The sequence below is a fragment of the Scleropages formosus genome, chromosome 8 (genome assembly GCF_900964775.1).
Source record: "Scleropages formosus chromosome 8, fSclFor1.1, whole genome shotgun sequence".
NCBI classification, from domain to species: Eukaryota; Metazoa; Chordata; class Actinopteri; order Osteoglossiformes; family Osteoglossidae; genus Scleropages; species Scleropages formosus.
In genome coordinates, this window is record NC_041813.1 from 16297297 (window position 1) to 16314655 (window position 17359).

Below are 17359 nucleotides of genomic sequence, written 5' to 3' on the forward strand. Positions count from 1 at the left end.
TTTAATGATGTCCTGGATTTCAGTATCCTCTTCCTTGAAATCATAAATGTATATAAGCCAGCACTCAGCTGTCTCACACTCCCCTGAATCAATCCTGTTCAGTGCACTTTCCCCTTCCTCGGGATAACCTCCGCTCCTGCTATATCTACATACATTTATTTATTTAGCTGATGCTTTTCTCCAAAGTGATTTACAATTTTAAGGTACATACAATTATTTACCTATTTATAGGGCTGAGTAATTTTTTTTTTTTTTTTTTAACTGCAGCAGTTTAGAGCAAGTACCTTGCTCAAGGGTACTACAGTCAGAGGTGGGAATTGAACCTGCAACCTTTGGGTCCAATATGTCCCATATCTCCAGTTCCTCCAGCACACCTCTTTGAAATACTAAACATGCTTTTTTTGAAGAATCTGTGTAGGGGAAAACAAAAGAACTATTTGGAAAACACAGATCACTCAGGGATATTGTTTTTTGGTCTTTATAAGTCTTTTTTTTTTAAACAAAACAGAGGGGACAATAATAGAAACACTTGGCCTTTCTTGTGGCAAATGGCCCCGGTCAACCACGCACCTTCATGGTGACACAGGTGAACCTCCTCGCAAGCGCATACACGCGCTCTGCACAATACTGCTGTCTTCTTGGCTTGCTGTAGAGTGACGAAAAGGGAAGAGGAGGAGAAGAGTGAAAGCAGGAACAGAGCAGGAGAGACACAGCAAAAACAGGTTAGACAGACAGGGGCAGGGAGGAAGGTAAGGACTGAGGGGAAAACAAATGATGAGAAAGCAAATGAGAAAACAGCACACACGTAAGGCTGAAAAAGAGAAAAGGCGCAACACATGAAGGATCCTGTCGCCTGGTTGCCAGCATGTCTCAGCTCTTCTGAGTTTAGGCTCGTGCCAGTTCCTCCCTTTTCCTTCCCTCCCTTTCTCTCCCCTCCTCTCCACAGTCCCATTGCTAAGAGCACAAGTTGTCTGGGAGCAGCAGTAATGACAATTCAGGAAGGCAGTCTCAGGGTTCCTTTGCCCAGAAGGAACTGCAGTACTCGGTCCACCAGTAGGGCGGTGACAAAGTCCAGCACAAGGACTTGGGCGATCACAAACTTGAACTGAAATGGGAGGAGGGGGTGGGGAAATAGAGAATGGGGAAGAAAATGTTAAAAAGCTAAACTAATGAATTTTCCCATATTGTCTTCAAATACTGATTTCTTAGTTTTTATTTAAAAGAGGACAAAGGAGAAAAAAAAAACAGTGTTGTGTCAGTTGGAGTGAAGGGCCATATGCAATTATATAGTGTCACACATACTGTTATCATACCAGCCCTGTGATACTGACAGTGGGTTACTGCCATGTCTGTAGTTCCAACAACTGAAGCGCGCATGCGCACACGATACGGTGGCACAGTGAGTTGCGCTGCTGTCTCCCAGCACCTGGGTGGTGTGAGAGGACGTGGATTTGATCCCCACTCAGTCTGTGTGAAGTTTGCATGTTCTCCCCCTGTCTGCGTGGGTTTCCTCCGGGTGCTCCGGTTTCCTCCCGCAGTCCAAAGACATGCTGTTCAGGCTCACCCGTAGTGTGTGAGTGACAGAGAGTGTGTCTTCCACTGATGTATGGATGAGTGACTCATTGTAAGTAGTGTATCTAGCAGTGTAAGTCACCTTGGTGAATAAGGTGTGTGGGCCAACACTACATAGAGTTCATTGGAAGTCGCTTTGGAGAAAAGCGTGTGCTAAATAAATGTAAACACACACACACACACACACACACACACACACACACACACACACACACCTCAGTGGGGATCTCAACAAGGGCAAACTGCTCATTGAATTCTGGAGAGGAGCCCGACAGCAACCCCACGATGGCCAGGCCGGACAAGACGATGCTCCAGAGCAGGGGCCGATTCTCAGTCAGGGATTCCATGAAGGGGTGGCCCTAGGACACGATTACACACCTTCGTAACACGCACAGGTGGCTCGCAAGGGCACTCATACTTTCTGACCAAGGTCTAACCGCATACGCACCTTATAGTTAATAGCGAAAGTGGCCATCTGCATGGCCATAGACATGATGTACACAGTACTGTTGATGAGACTGGGCTCAAACTCCTTGTACAGGTCCACAAACTGCTCCTCCCTATGGGGGAAAACAATTTCCATGAAAGGATGATGAGATGTGTGGCGAGTTCAGAGGGAGGTGAAGCACAGTCTGTCCGTGTTTGAGTACCTGGGAGGACTCCTGCTTTGTGCACCATGATACAAGTAGACCAGACTGCAGAAGTGAACTGCAAACTGCAGCAGTACTGTTAGTACAGTGTAGAGGTTGAAGATGTTGGGTAGGGGGCGCTCTCGAGACAGTGTCTTCAAGGGCTGGAAGCAGAATGAAACTTCAGCTTAATTAGGTACCTATAGTCATACAATAACACCTCATTCCTGTAAACATTTCAGTGTTCTTGTTTTATATCGTCAACTCAACACTTCAGCAAATTGCTGTTTTCATTCACATTTTCAGGGCAGCTACAGATACAAATTAATTATTTTATTTTATGCAGATGTGAAAGCCAGCAGCAGCACAATGTAATGGCTGAAAAACTCTATGCTACAGAGACAGGGCTTCAAATTGAGGTATCTTAGGATGTTGTTGCATCAAAGCCTGACTTCCTCACCTTTGACCTGGAGATGAACAGAAAACAGCCAGCCAGCAGGAGGCCCTGCAGAGTGGCCTGGAAGTCGCTAAACTTAACCCCTTCCAGGTAGAGCACGGACTGGCTGTAGGCTAGCACCAGCGCATTCAGCGCTAGGATCTTGAACATTTGCAGCGTGGTCACTAGCGTACAGCGGCCCTGCTTGATCACGTGACAGACTGGGGACAGGAGGATGGTGCAAGTCAGGGTCTTGTGATGAGGATGGGGGGACAAAGTTATGCATATTTATTTGTATGTGTTTGTGTGTGGGCTACTCACTGCACTGTATAGAGGACAGTTTGGAGGTGAAGGGTGCAGCAATGGAGGCATCTCCCAGCTTCACCACCTGCATCTGATCTTCCTCCAGCTCCCGCAGAACCTGACTGATCCTCTCCTGGGGGCAAGAAACACAGGGTCCATTACGTAGGTGTATTGGCCACTGCATTATGGCAACACAGACCACATGGTACTGAAGTGCAGTCATGGCAGGAAATCCAGGAGGGGTGCACCTTCTGGACAGCAAGTTGCTCTTCCCTCTGGGCCATGATCCTCTGCTTGGCCGCCCGGGAGCTGAGCTTTGCCCCAGAGGCTGATATGGGCGGGAAGGGCCTGGTGTCCCCAGCAGTGGACTCTTTGTCCCGGCCTCTCTTCTTCTTCTCTGGTATGCGCTCAGGAGCATTGGCAAGTAGTGCCACCCCTGACAGAGACCAGAAGCACAAGTTAAAGGAATTAGCTATTAATTGTTGGTTTTCAGCTGATATGGACCTCTGTGTTTGTGGGGAGTAACCAAGCTGAAGGCCACTCTGAAGGTCGGCCCTGACAAACTGGATGACATGGACAGTGAGAGGACACATTAGGTAGACTTACCAACATGGGCGTGTTTCAAAGCACCAACATCATTGGTTCCATCCCCACACATCAGTGTCACAAAGCCCAGGCCTTTCAGACTGGTGATGACAAACTCCTAAAAGAGACAGACATTTTGCACACACCATCACCACTACAAACCGTCTTGTGTTTGCTCTTGCAATGCATTTTCCTCACATGCAGCATGACCGCTGACCTTCTGCTTGGGGCTGACCCTGGCAAAAACGCGCACATGGGGCAGCAGGACCTGGAGTAGGCAGGGCTCCAGGGTTAAGTGGTCAAGCCCCTCCCCCGTCATACACAGGTCGTACTGACTGATCAGCAGTTTCACAGAGGGAGGGTGGAGAGGCATGGTCACACTGCCATCTATGGACTCCCACTGCCACTCCCCTGAAACACAGACACAGGGGTGCCACACAGCACCAACATACAACCACTGCTACAACATGTACAAGACCCTATTACACACAGGTTTTTAATTTTCAATGTGGTTTTATAATGATGACCTCATCATAAGTCACAAACCACCTTGACTGTATGTTATAAACCATAAGGCTATACAAATAGTTAACACACATGAATGCTACATTCTACAAGACGACCTTGATATATTTTTCCGCTAATTTGACACATTAGTATTTAACATGAACAGCTTACATTTTGAGTAATGATGGGAGGGCACAATTCAAGCTTACCAAAATACTATTTTTCTGGAGGGATGCATTTCGGCGAGAAAGCCTTCTGCAGCGTACCCATACGTAACAAAATGAGTGCCATATATGCACACGTATAAAGTCATTAAAATGGGAAAAGATGTTGGACTCAAACGACTACTCACCCTCTGTGCGACCTGGTCCCAATATTAGAGTATGTTCCTTCTGGATGAAGTGCAGCTCTCGGGCCACGTGGCATGCAGTCAGTGGGTTGTCACCTGTTATCATCACCACCTGGGGGCAGGAGTATGCCAAGTGTGTTTGAGAAACTGAGGGTCTCTGACTATGAACAAGCTGTGTGAAGGAACATCCACTCACATGGTGCGATGCCTCCTGGATCTCCCGGATGACTGCCTTGCTGTCGTTCTTGAGCGGGCAGGAGACCACCATGAACCCAGCAAAGCGGAGGTCGCATTCCAGAGCCTCGCGGCCCACTTCCCGCACCTGTATAAGGCCACAGCGATTCGTCAGATAGGTGCACATGCATACGTGCACAAACACTGCACTAGGAAACAATAAAAGGTAGGTATAGAGTGGTCCAGTACCTGTTGGTGAGTCAGGTGTCCCATTTCCTTGTAGCCCAGAGCCAAAACCCGAGCTCCTTCACGGGACATCTCTCTGTGCACCCTGTCATAGGTACTCGGGCACTCGGAAAACTGAAACGCATAGATACATCCACACACAAATCCAGGCAGATCACCAACAGCACTACTAAACAGCATGTATCTTGATGTCTCTGCAGTAAATTGTTTTTATGTTGACAAAGGGGACTTGAGGGACAGCATGTGAGTATGTGTGTGTCCAAGTTGTTAGTCATATAAGACGTAGTCACCATCACCCGTAGAGTTTCTGGTGCTCCTTTCACAGTGGAGATATAGCAGAGCTCTGTTGAGCCCAGCCTTTCGTAAGAGGCCAAAACAGACATCCTCTTGAGGGCGCTGGCAAAGTGGAAGCGCTGGTGGATTTTCAGGCCCGGTGTCTTAATGGAGCGAGGGAACACTTTCTCATCTGCATGACAAAACCCAACACATTTACAGTATTCATTTAGCTGATAATTTCCCCAAAGCGACTTACAATGTTAAGGTTACAGTTACACGGTTACAAGGTTGTACGATCGAATCGATCGCAGCTGCACAAACACATTCACCTCACACGCAGGGGTCCCTGCTGCAACAGGGTGGATTCATTAATAAAAAATCTTGAATCAGAGCTTTGAGAATTAATATGAACCTGTGTTACTCTGTGTTTTACATTGCAAGAGTGGACAATGTGGAGTCCCCTGCTTCTACACTTTCGCAGGAGGATCGGTGGTCAGGCATGGTCACTGCTGGACAGTACCTTTAGTAAGGGTCCAATCGGCTGCTGTGAGCATGGCCTTTTCCAATGGGTCGCCCACCAGCTGTCCGTCGTCAAGGGTAACCAGCGAATGGCAGGTGGCCACCACTCGATGCGTTTCCACTGGGATCTCAGACACAGGCATCACCTCCTTACCTTCCCTGCAGTTCACACACATATGGATCTACATGATGATGGCTGAGATGCACCAAAAGACACTGCAGATACTGTCAGCTAAGAGCAGGGGTTGAGTATACCTGAGCCCAGCCACGCCCCGCACAACCAGGCTGTCGCTGGTCAGTGTGCCAGTCTTGTCAAAACAGCAGATCTCCACCTTGCCTGCAAATGGGATTCGGAAGGGCTCTGTGCAGAAAACATCTGGGAGAGATGAGAGAAACATGCTCATACTGGCACATACACAGGCTCCCTGTGCTACAAAGTCAATTATGGACTTGAGTTTTCTAAGATGAAAACATTTTTTTCTTTGAAGTATTTTCATCACTGTACTATATCCCAAAATTTCTGTCTGTTGCAGAGTTTTTTTTTTTTATTGGCACAGATGAAGATACAAAGGAGTAAAATTACAGAAATACAAACAGAATGTGCTGGGGATGTCCAAAAAGAAAATAAATAAATCAAGAAGCTAGTAGTAGGATCTCCACTGAGAACAAGAGAAATGTTAAAATGCAGGTAATGGAGGTGACTTCCGAGTTTACAACCACAATTAGCAATACCATACTGGGAGGTAACGGTACACTGAACAGATGATATTACACAGAGAGTAATAGAAGTTGAACATGTACAATATGTTACAATAGCTATATAATTCAATAATATTACGAATAATGTAACAGATGAACATGAATTCAAACAGACAGGAAGATTATCTTGACAATAATATGGAACAACAATTCTACAGTAGGGAAAATGAAGGCAAGATGTGATTCAAGTGGTATATTTGTGAACACCTTCACTGAAAAGAACCCTGGTTGTTGAAAAATAAAGGAAGATGATTCCTTAGTGACTGAAAAACCAACTATTTGACCTGCATTGCCTTGTCTAGTTATTATCAGGCAGTAAAACGACACCAAAACTCAAACAGTTGACAAAAAGAACAGGAGTACTGGACTGGCTTCATTCAACTCTCTTCCAGCGTTTACAGTTCACTTCAATTAAAAAACCCTATATGCAGCTACTCATATAATCTGAACTGATTTATACTGTATAGTATAAGAATCAAGAATCCAAGAATCAAGGGTCTGCATCTAAAACCCTCCTTCTGCTGGTGTAATACACTTTTTTGTATTATTCTTCGAGATGTGCGCTGCTTTGGAGAAAACCGTCTGCTAAACGAATAAATGTAAGATAACGAACGGTGCAGATTTATGCAATGAAGTGGTCAACTGTCAGGATAGATTAGAAGGCTGAGGAAGACATTTCAGTAAATTTAATTTTCATGTTATCTGAAGTTATTGAGAACAGTAAGTATGTGAGGTCACAGAACCTCAACAGTGAATAAATTGAGGAAGGTCTGTATTGTTAAGCTTTCCTTGATCGAGTATTAGTGTTGTAAGTGATTTTGGATCTACAAACAAAAAGTGTTAAGACTTCTGGTCCCAGTTATGATCCCAAGTTGAGGAACCAGTGACCCTATGTGTTGAAAGCAACTGAGAAAGAGAGACACTCAAGCCAAAGGTCAAACTCACAGAGCTTGGCTAACGCGATGAGGGAGGTATTAACTGCCAGTGAGAGCTCAATGGGCAGCTCAGGTGGGACCACAGAGGTGAGGATGAGTGTGCACTCCAGAAACAGCTTGTACCTGTTCCTGCTGAGATCCTTTGTTCCTGGAAGAAGGTAAGGATAGAGACGAGGAGGAAGAGAAAGGTAGAGGGTTATTACAGAACACCTGTTTTCTCCAGTGCAATCCAACACTGATCTGAAAACAAATGACCACAGGATGGTTTGCTCATGATTATTCCCTACTCACCCTCAACCCACACGTAGACAGCTGCTGCTATGGCAAACACCAGGAGGAAAAGAATGAAGATGAAGGTCTCTAGGTTGTTGGCTGTAACTCTCTTCACTCCAAAGAGAATAGTCCTCAGCAACTTCCCCTAAAAAGAGACAGCATTTCCATAACAAATAAGCCACACTTCGACTTACAGTATAAAGAAAGTACATGTAGAATACTGTATATTTACATCTATTGATTTAAGACAGAGCAGGGAAAGTGCATTAACAACAGAGGAAGGGTTAGATTGATACATACCACTATGAAACACATCAGGTTTATTTGATGCCTTCATTTTTATGACAAATATTATTCAAGAAGCTCTCTATTAAACTGAGTCTGGTAGAAAATACAAATACATGATTATCACAGACAGTGTTGGACTAATTAATGTAGCCGTCAGGAGAGAAATGAGTCTGATACAGGTTTTGAGACCCTGCAGGAATGCTTGGAAGGATTCAGCAGTTCTGAGGACAAAAATCTCATTCCAACCCATTAGTGTCAAAACTGAGAACCTAACAAACCATTAGGGAGAAATGGAGTGAAACTTTATTTCACAGGTTTCCTGACAGCAGGGATGTACAGGAAGATTCTCACCTGAGATGTGTAGAATCCCGTCCTCAGCACATAGGCCACACAACCATTGTCCACAGCTGAAGAGAGACAGAAGAGTTTTTTTTGTAGACAAGTGCCCAATTCCTGCATTTATGCAAGGCAACATAACTGCGTCATGTAGGAATTAAACACAAAACTACATTTACGCTTTCAAAAAGCTGCTGTTCAACACCAGGTCCTCACGCATCTCAAACATTACATTTACATTTATTCATTTAGCAGACGCCTTCCTCCAATGCAACATACATCTCTGAGAACAACACAAAAACTGCATTACATCAACAGAAGGAGAGATGCAGACAAGTTCTTCAGTAGTCAATTTATCACAACCATATAAAACAGTACACATGATAACAGTAGCTGCATCCATATACAGTTGGTTTTGGGTGATGGCTTTGCAGGCCATAACCAGAGTCTTGAATTTGATCTGGACAGCTGTAGGAAGAAAATGAAGAAGGAGGGTGGATACATGGGAAATGAGAGGTTTGATCATAAAGGCCAGAAGACCTGCAACAGTCCAGATGGGGTATCATCATGGCCTGGACATGGATTCGCATACAGTTTCTAGTGAAATAAAGATGGATCCTGTGGATGTTAGTCAGGATGTATTCACAGGTTGTGGCTTCAATATGTTAAGAGGAAGACAGACTTCAGTTAATCATTAATCCCAGGATCTTAACTGAAGAAGAAACTGAAATGAGTGAGTTGTCCAGTTTGATAGAGAGTTCTTGACCTGAAGATAGACCAGCAGGGAGGTAAAGGACCTCAGTTTTGGAGAGGTTGAGTTGTAGGTGGTGGGGGGTGCGGTGGCGCAGTGGGTTGGACCACAGTCCTGCTCTCCGGTGGGTCTGGGGTTCGAATCCCGCTGGGGGTGCCTTGCGATGGACTGGCGTCCTGTCCTGGGTGTGTCCCCTCCCCCTCCGGCCTTACGCCCTGTGTTACCGGGTAGGCTCCGGTTCCCCGCGACCCCGTATGGGACGAGCGGTTCTGAAAATGTATGTGTGTGTGAGTTGTAGGTGGTCATCAGACGTCTAGGCAGAGAAGTCTGAGAGGAAGACAATGATGCGTGACAAAATGCGTGAAAAAATGTCTGTAGCTCTTGGGGGAAAAGTAGAGAAAGAGCTGGGTATTGTGAGCAGAGCAGTAGTAGGAGAATCTGTGGGAGACAATAACAGGGCTGATGGAAAAGGTGTATATGGGAAAAGAGTAGGGAGCTCAGTACCAAGCCCTGTGGGCTACCAGTTTCGAGATGCTGAATGGATGACCAAGAGCCACAACAAACCACTTGGTAAGATCTACCTGACAGGTAGGATTCAAACCATGTCAGTGCTGTTCCTTTGATGCCAACACACACACACACAATGGCTGAATCCACTTGTCCCGAGTGCGGTCGCGGCAAGCCGGAGCCTAACCCGGCAACACAGGGCACAAGGTCGGAGGGGGGAGAGGACATACCCGGGATGGGATGCCAGTCCGTCACAAAGTAGCCCAAGTGGGACTCAAAACCCAGACCTGCCAGAGGGCAGGACCCGGCCAAGCCCGCTGCACCACCGCGCCCCCCTGAACTGATACCTCCTTATGCAAATTTTATAGTACAAATTACATTTGCTGGTAGGTCAGAATCCTCAATAAAGGCAGCTTTTGTTACGTGATGGGAAAGCTGTATATGGATATTTTGTAAGGCAGTTTCAACCCAGTACAGACTGAAGTGTAACAGAAAAAGTACAGGGTATACTACATCAACAAGACGAATCTACACTAAAAAGCATATCGAAAGATAACTTCTTCCCTGTAATGTGGTGCTGCTTAAGTGGGGGCCATCCATATACAGGACACTGAGTACAAGGGAGGACTGCGTGAAGTACCATCAGGAATGAACAAAGACAGACAGACAGAAAGTGCTGTGTACTGACGTTTGAGACCAGCGCTGGCTTTCTGTGGTGGGGTGTGTTGGACGACCTTGGTCCCGCCAGAAATGACATGTAGCCGTGAATCCATCTGCAGGTCCAGCACCCGTTCCGAGTCCAAATCCTCCACTGGCTCCTAAACCAAGAGAAGACGACTGAGGACGGCATTCACTGAGAGAAACAGACCCACAGCTCAAAAGCAGTAAGAAATATGGCTATACACAAGCATGGTCAGCCTGACCTTCATCTGTGGGACTGACTCCCCTGTCAACATGGCCTCGTCCACAATGCAGCGGCCCCTGAGCAGCAAGACATCACATGGAACCAGGTTTTCCTGAGGAGACCGCCCTGGGGGAACCAAAAAAAAAAAAAAAAAAAACCAGCACACACACCATCACCCTGATTCATGGCAGCAGCTCAGAGTACACAGTCTCACTGACGTTATTAGCAGGACACACACACACAGCACTGACACTTCTGATTTAAGCAGCACTAAGACCCCCACCTACGGAAACTATGTCCCCTGGGACCAACTCGTCACTGGACACTGGTCTCCATTTCCTGTTCCTGTACACCTGTCAAAAAGACAGCACAATTGTAACAACATCATCAAAAACCACCTGTATCATCCTTTCCAAATGTCCACCACTTCAACTGGGGGGGGAAGAAAAAAAAAAAAAAAAAAACACTTATTCATTAAAGTTCTTCTTCTGTTCATTGTCAATAACTGCACGTGCAAAGCTCACTCAGTCACAGTGGTCTGGAAGCATAGAGTGTGAGAAAGGGTACAACCTGAATTGGATGCCAGTTCATCACAGGGAAATCACTCACACATAACACTACGGACAACTTAGAGTCACCAATTAACTTGAAACGGGTCTATGGACTATGGGGTGGGAACTAGAACACTTGGAGGAAACCCAAACAAACACAGGGAGAGCAAACTCCATATATACTGAGCCAAATTCAAACTCACTTGCTAATACAGGGAAGTGAGGCACTAGTGCTACAGACAATGATGATGATGATTATAATTATTAAAATCCCCATGGGGAAATTCACTTATGCTACTACTAAAATTAATACAAATTATTTGTTTTAAATAAGAAAGGTCTTACTAAGTTTATTGTACATGACGTAGAAAGAGTTGTGTCGTGTATTCAGACTATCTTAAAGTTACACTGCACTTACCTGGATCATGTAGGGCTTGTTGCCCATTCTGCGGATTTCCGACATGTTCCTCATCTGCTGCTGGACCAGAGAGGCTTCGAACGCGACCAGCATAAAGAGCGTGAAGACGCTGTAGTACCAGTACTCGTCCAAGCACCACAGACCGACGCAAAACACCTACACACACACGCAAACATTGCGACAACTGGTTTCAGTACCAGCGTGCCAGACATAGATACTGGTGCATGCGCACACACACAAATACCACACACCAAAAGTTTAGAGTCACTTAGAATGACTTAATAACCCAGATGGTTACAAATGTCCACACTTTTTAGAGAAGTGGCTCCAAAATTTTGTAATGATTCCTAACATGTAGTTATGAAACGCATGATTCTTAAGTGCAGCTAGTTTCTTTCTACCATATGAACCAATGTTCATCACACGAATAGCTGCATAAAGCTTTATCTGAATATCTATGCTATCCACAAACAACACTCCTACTTTGATGGCAGGTTCATCCCAGTTCCACACACCTGGAACACAAAGAAGGGAGCGGTGGCCCTCTCCTTGAACAACTCCAGGAAGTCAGGCACCACCATCTCTGCACGGTTTGTCCCGTATCGCTTCTCAGCGGCCCGCAACTCCACCTCCTCCTGGTAGCCGCGCCACATCTGGAAGTATCTCATGGGGTGGGAGATCGGGAACGCAACAGGCATGAAGCGCTTCCGCTCCATGCCGTCAAACACGTAGCGGATCTTCTGGAACTCGAAAGAGAGGATCGTTGTCCCATCCTCGTCCTGGAGGGAAAGCAGATAACTAGCTGAGAGAGATGCCAACGCCACAATGTCAAGAGGAATACCGCACAGTTTCCATGGTGACAGTACGAGGCAGAGGTGGGAACTAGGAAGCGTTTTCCACACCTGTTCATGTCTCCACAAATCTGTATGGACCTTCTCTAGGAAGCAGCCCAGGAAAAGACTAAATCACATGTGGAAAATGATGGTATTCCTACTGCTCTCCGCACCGCGTGATGGACGCTGAACGCAAGTCACCGACACACAGGTACCATCCCTGCCTCGTAAGAGTTTAATTAAATGGCCATGTCCAGGAATTCTTTCCAAAGGGTAAATGTGGCACTCCCTCAAAGACCAGGTCATGATGTGCCATGTGATGTCCCACAAAGGCTGGTAGATGGCAGGCGCTTACCTGATCTCTCTGGAGAAGCACGAGCTCAGCAGAGCCGTTGTTTGGAGTGGGAACGACTTTGGCAAGAGTAGCTTTCCTTGGGTCCGGCTCCTGCGAATACAAGCTGGCATGTCAAGCACAACCTTTGATTCTCTTTGCACACAGCGACGGATCGTTGTTCACAGCCTGCTGCTATGACAGTGACACAAGACAGCTGTTGGTGCACTGCCCACATCGCACTGTCTGACAGCTTCTTCTTCTTGTAGAGCCTTTCCAGCAGCTGCCTGATTGTTAGCTAGACTAGAGGAGTGTGAAAGGCAGCTTCTCGCGCTCACGGTGGCGCAGATGGAGACGGAAAAGATGAATGGGTCAGTGCTTCCCTCACTCAGTAGGTTATTATAGCAGCGCCACCCACCTTAGCGCAGGTGAGCCAGCAGTGCGCGTGCACGGACCAGTATCCCGACAGCGCGGTGAGGACGTGCGCGATCCCGATGGCGGCGAGCGCCAAGAGACCGGCCTCTGGATACTCGGTGGCACCGTACACGACGAGCCACGTGTACACCCAGGCCGGGTACAGCACGGCGAGGAACGGGAGCACGGTGCCGTGCAGCAGCCGCGGCCTGCGGCGGTACAGCGATACAGAGCTGACGAGCTCGTCCGGAGCGCAGCTCACGTTCACCTCCGCTCGTCCCCAAGTCCCGTCCGCGGCCACGTTCGCCGGCTTCTTCGCGTCGTTCATGGTCGTTCGTCCCCTTTCTGTAGCCCCCTCCCAGCTCTCCGCCTCCCCTGGCAAGCGGTGTTGGCGAACAGAGTTCCCTCACGGTCCAGGAGTCCGGCGTTCCCTGTCGGTAATCGCTTTCCCCCCTCACACACACGGCAGCTTCCGCGTACGTAAGCACGCAGCGAACGTCTCCTCGCATACGTAAGAGTTGTACGTGCGACGTCTGCCTCCCTTTCATGACCTCGACCACTGGACAGGGAAAAAGACCTTAAAGAAGGAAACATGGAGATAAAGAGCAGTGACAGCCTGGATAAGACTTCTGCCTTGTTAGTGGAGTTCTTCCTCATAATGATGGAGAAACAGGACACATTATGTTTATAAAATTGTAATAGTGAACACCGATGGCGTGCGGGGGTTTGAATTTCCTTGACTTTGCAATGTTGAATAACACTTTTAAGATAAACTGGCTCCAACAATTCTGTAACACATCTTCTATTTGGAACTTCATCCCACAGTATCTCCGCTCTAAGATTGGTGGCCTCCGATTTCTTCTAATGTGTAAGAAAAATGTGTAATGTTAGTAAAAGCACCATCAAACTATCAAATTTCCATAAACAGGTGCTTTTGGCCTGGTCACTGCCTTAATCGTATCCACATGAATACATAATCTGGAATAACAGGGATATTCTATATAAAAACAATTATTTCTTGAAAACTGGGTTTAGAATGACATTGTGTTGGTGAAGCAGCTTTTTAATTCTACCTAATGCACTATGATGAATTCCTGGCTAAATACAAGACACGTGTTACCCTCAAAACCCCCAAATACGCCATAGTTTTTGATGCAGTACCTTAAGAGATCATCATGCGTGTTAAAAAATCAACAACCTTCTCTAACTCCTGCCACCCAAGACATGGATCCGTGCACCTCGGCTGTACGGCCGATCTGTTTCTCGCTCAGTTTTCACAAAAATAAGTGATCTTGGGCTTGTTCCAAAGTGATGCTGTTAGAGTGCTATATGACTGTGGTCCCATACTGGAAAAGATTTCTCGATAATATCCCTTGGAAAAAGGTGGGGACTTCATCCTTGGAATTTCTTTTGACTAGGTGAGAGAAGCCTCCTATAAATGAATTAATAAAATTTACCCAAGTAGAGGGGGGCGTGGTGGCGCAGCGGGCTTGGCCGGGTCCTGCTCTCTGGTGGGTCTGGGGTTCGAGTCCTGCTTGGGGTGTCTTGTGATGGACTGGTGTCCCCCCCCTCCCTCTAGCCCTACTCCCTGTGTTGCTGAGTTAGGCTCCAGTTCGCCGTGACCCTGCTCGGAACAAGCGGCTTCAGCCAATGTGTGTGTGTACCCAAGTAGGTGCTTTATCCAAAGACTTAATAAGACATTGACACCAGGTGCTCATTTTCACTCAGAAACAGCTCTTCACCTATTTTGGTTCTGTTGATACTCGCAGAAATTCTGGTCGGACCATCCCTGCTTATAAAGGAACTAGAACGCTATTCTAATTTCTAAAAAAGCCAAAGCTGTGAGAACTGTGCTTCTATTGACATCTTACCCTATTTGTGACAAATATGTTTTTATTTTTTTCTGTAAATTTATGTATTTATTTTTCTTTTTATTTATGTACTTTTTTATGTTTCTTTTCTCTTTGTTATAATATTCTCTCTGGAATTACTTGTTGTAATATATGCTTATGGTTCCTTGTTCTGTTTATTTTATGATCCTAACTTTTGTAATTGCGGTTTTTTTGTCAACAGTCAAAAAAGAGAAAAAATAGCAAAATAATAAAATCGAAAATTCATATTAGATGAATATATTTGAGACATAGCTATATTTATTGTTAATTGCATTAATGATACATGGGATGCGGTGTACGTTTAATAGCCGGTCCAGTTACACACTAAAAAGAGGACGATCGAGTATACAGTATGCTAATTTAAAAAGCCACGGTGCGTTGCAAAAACGATGTCTCCTTTAAAAAAAAAAAACTTCATCCTCAGCCGGCGGACTGGGATAGGCCCACAGAGAAGACTGGCGTTTGCAAGAAACCAATGAGAACAGAGAATTGGTGGCTTCCTCGTATAGTTTGACGAATCAAAGGCGGAGTATGCCGGTCATCCTCGTTTTACGCCCTCCGTGACCGTGGTGCTCGCTTCTGACAGGAACCATGTGAGTAGCAACACATTAAATGTCTTCATAATTAATACAACCGAAATTATTTTAATATTTCACTAAAGAATTCCTTACAGTGAAGAGGTTTTGGAACTACCTACTGTTACTTTGTTGCCACTGTTTCTCCCACCTGCGCCCCCCCCCTTCCTCTTTCTTGTCTATTTGTCCCAACACGTGCAGCTCCGCTATTGATGCTTAGTTTTCCTACAGGCAGGTCGCCATGGAGATCACCGCTCGCTCTTGCGGTAAAGAGATGGAGGAGTATGGCGCGTGCGTGGCCTCGAACCCGTCCTCGTGGCAGCAGCAGTGTCAGCATTTGAAGGCCAAGGTGGCCGAGTGCACCTCCTCGCTGTAAGTGTGTGTCGGTGCAGGAGGACTCGCTCATTGATGATTACTTACTTATACGCGAGTCGAGTGGGGATTTTTATTCATTCATTGTTGTGTCAGACAGCTCAGTCTGACCAATCTGCAGCTATGAGTTCAGCCCAGCCACTTCCCTCCTGGTTTCCACTATGCAGTCCGGTGATCCAGAAGATCCGCTCAGTCTGTTCGGTGGAGTTTGTGGAGTTTGAGCGCTGCCTGCGGGAGCACCAGGCTTCTACTGACTCCTGCTCTGCCCACGTGTCCCGCTTCTTGGCCTGCGCGGAAACTGTGGACCTCAGTGCCAGTGGAAAGGTAGGCTTTCTTATGGTACCTGCCTCCTCATCCTCCTCCTGTGAGTCACTCCTAATGTGGACGCACTCATCCCTGCACTGGGATGCTGCCAAACCACCCTTTTCACCAGGTCTCCTGACCTGGGAAACGGACACATTTCTCTGACTCACTTCTTGTGTGTTTTATATTGCATTTAATTCATTTAGCTGACATTTTTCAACAAATCACCTTATAGAGTTAGCGGGGGGGCAGCGGGTTTGGCTGGGTCCTGCTCCCCGGCAGGTCTGGGGTTCGAGTCCTGCTTGGGGTGCCTTGCAATGGACTGGCGTCCCGTCCTGGGTGTGTCCCCTCCCCCTCCAGCCTTACACCCTGTGCTGCTGGGTTAGGCTCTGGCTCCCCATGACCCTGCATGGGACAAGCAGTTTCAGATGGTGTGTGTGTGTGTGTGTGTGTGTGTGTGTGTGTGTGTGTGTGTGTGTGTGAGATGTGTGGATTCCCACTGATTTCCTGCACATAATGTTTTGTCTCTCCTCTTACTAGGTAGAAGAGTAACATGACATTGTTTCTCCAACAGGGGGCACTGTGACACTGCTTTCATAGAACTCAGCCCTATCTCATACCCCTCTGGATTTCCTCAGCCCTGTTCCGCTGTCCACATCATGTGGGACTTGCAGTCTGCCTGAGGACAGAATAGCACCAAAGGATGATCCCGATGCATGGTTCTCTCAAAGGGCACGTGGAAACCACTCGTTAGTTTGTGCGTGCAAGGGGAGCTTGCGTGCGCGCACCCGAAGGACAGTGATGCAAGACATCCTTGGATTAATCGTATGTTTAAGCCTTGTGTCCACACGGGAGCTTGGTAGAGGAGATGGCTGTATAGATCATTTATGTCACTTTCCAGATGCTTAAAAAGACCTCTCTGGTCACAGTAAAAGGGTGTAAGGATTACCATGTGTCCTTTAGGAGTTTGTGCGCAGATGATTTTGTTGAGTAGCTGTGATAGCGGAGGAAGTTTTTTCCGGTGCGTTTGGTCTTGAGAATATGTGGCCGGGATACAAGTGTGTGCCGTTTTACCCATAATTTAGTAATATGGATTTGAATTGTCTCCAATTTTTTTGTATGTGTTATAAATGAGGACTGTGATTGTCTGTGTGTTTCTTTTCCGTCTCGGACAGGTTGCGTAGGTCAGTGTGGTTGTGAGCACGCTGAAGGATACACACGCCCACTTGCATCCAGACACCTGCCTACCTTTTCCTAACCCTGGCTTTTAACGCACATTCCTGGGTTTAATAATACATTCTCCTCTGCCATCGCTCAGCAC

General features: G+C 46.6%; 2 protein-coding genes across 3 annotated transcripts; one reads left to right on the forward strand and one right to left on the reverse strand.

The window, feature by feature from the left end:
• Positions 1-352: 352 nt before the first annotated feature.
• Positions 353-13381, reverse strand: atp13a1 (ATPase 13A1). Its single transcript, XM_018754580.2, has 25 exons — positions 12901-13381; positions 12507-12596; positions 11834-12097; positions 11319-11474; positions 10633-10702; positions 10369-10475; positions 10134-10263; positions 8203-8258; positions 7582-7708; positions 7301-7438; positions 5852-5972; positions 5598-5755; positions 5092-5267; positions 4805-4915; positions 4578-4703; positions 4385-4493; positions 3743-3936; positions 3547-3643; positions 3189-3376; positions 2959-3073; positions 2662-2858; positions 2223-2365; positions 2021-2132; positions 1788-1931; positions 353-1105 (listed from the first exon to the last, which is right to left on the reverse strand). The coding sequence occupies exons 1-25, from the start codon at positions 13222-13224 to the stop codon at positions 995-997; spliced, it is 3564 nt and encodes a 1187-aa protein (XP_018610096.2). The 5' UTR covers positions 13225-13381; the 3' UTR covers positions 353-994.
• Positions 13382-15316: 1935 nt separating this feature from the next.
• On the forward strand, positions 15317-17345 carry chchd5 (coiled-coil-helix-coiled-coil-helix domain containing 5). Of its 2 annotated transcripts, XM_018754639.1 has the most exons (4): positions 15317-15381; positions 15595-15735; positions 15903-16059; positions 16613-17345. In XM_018754639.1, coding segments are annotated over exons 1-4 (312 nt in total). In that variant the 5' UTR covers positions 15317-15379; the 3' UTR covers positions 16625-17345. The 2 variants fall into 2 exon arrangements, with proteins under 2 accessions (XP_018610155.1, XP_018610156.1); XM_018754640.1 differs by lacking the exon at positions 15317-15381 and having other exon boundaries at positions 15574-15735.
• The last annotated feature ends 14 nt before the right edge of the window (positions 17346-17359 follow it).

Bases quoted from the DNA above. Each gene is read 5' to 3' on its own strand.
- atp13a1 (XM_018754580.2), bottom strand. From the start codon at position 13,224: ATGAACGACGCGAAGAAGCCGGCGAACGTGGCCGCGGACGGGACTTGG. The intron at 5,973-7,300 runs GTGAGTTTGACC...CATCTCTCCCAG, and splicing joins CATCGCGTTAGCCAAGCTCT to ATGTTTTCTGCACAGAGCCC. The intron at 4,704-4,804 runs GTACTGGACCAC...GGCCTTATACAG, and splicing joins GACACCTGACTCACCAACAG to GTGCGGGAAGTGGGCCGCGA.
- chchd5 (XM_018754639.1), top strand. The intron at 15,736-15,902 runs GTAAGTGTGTGT...TCCACTATGCAG, and splicing joins GCCGAGTGCACCTCCTCGCT to TCCGGTGATCCAGAAGATCC.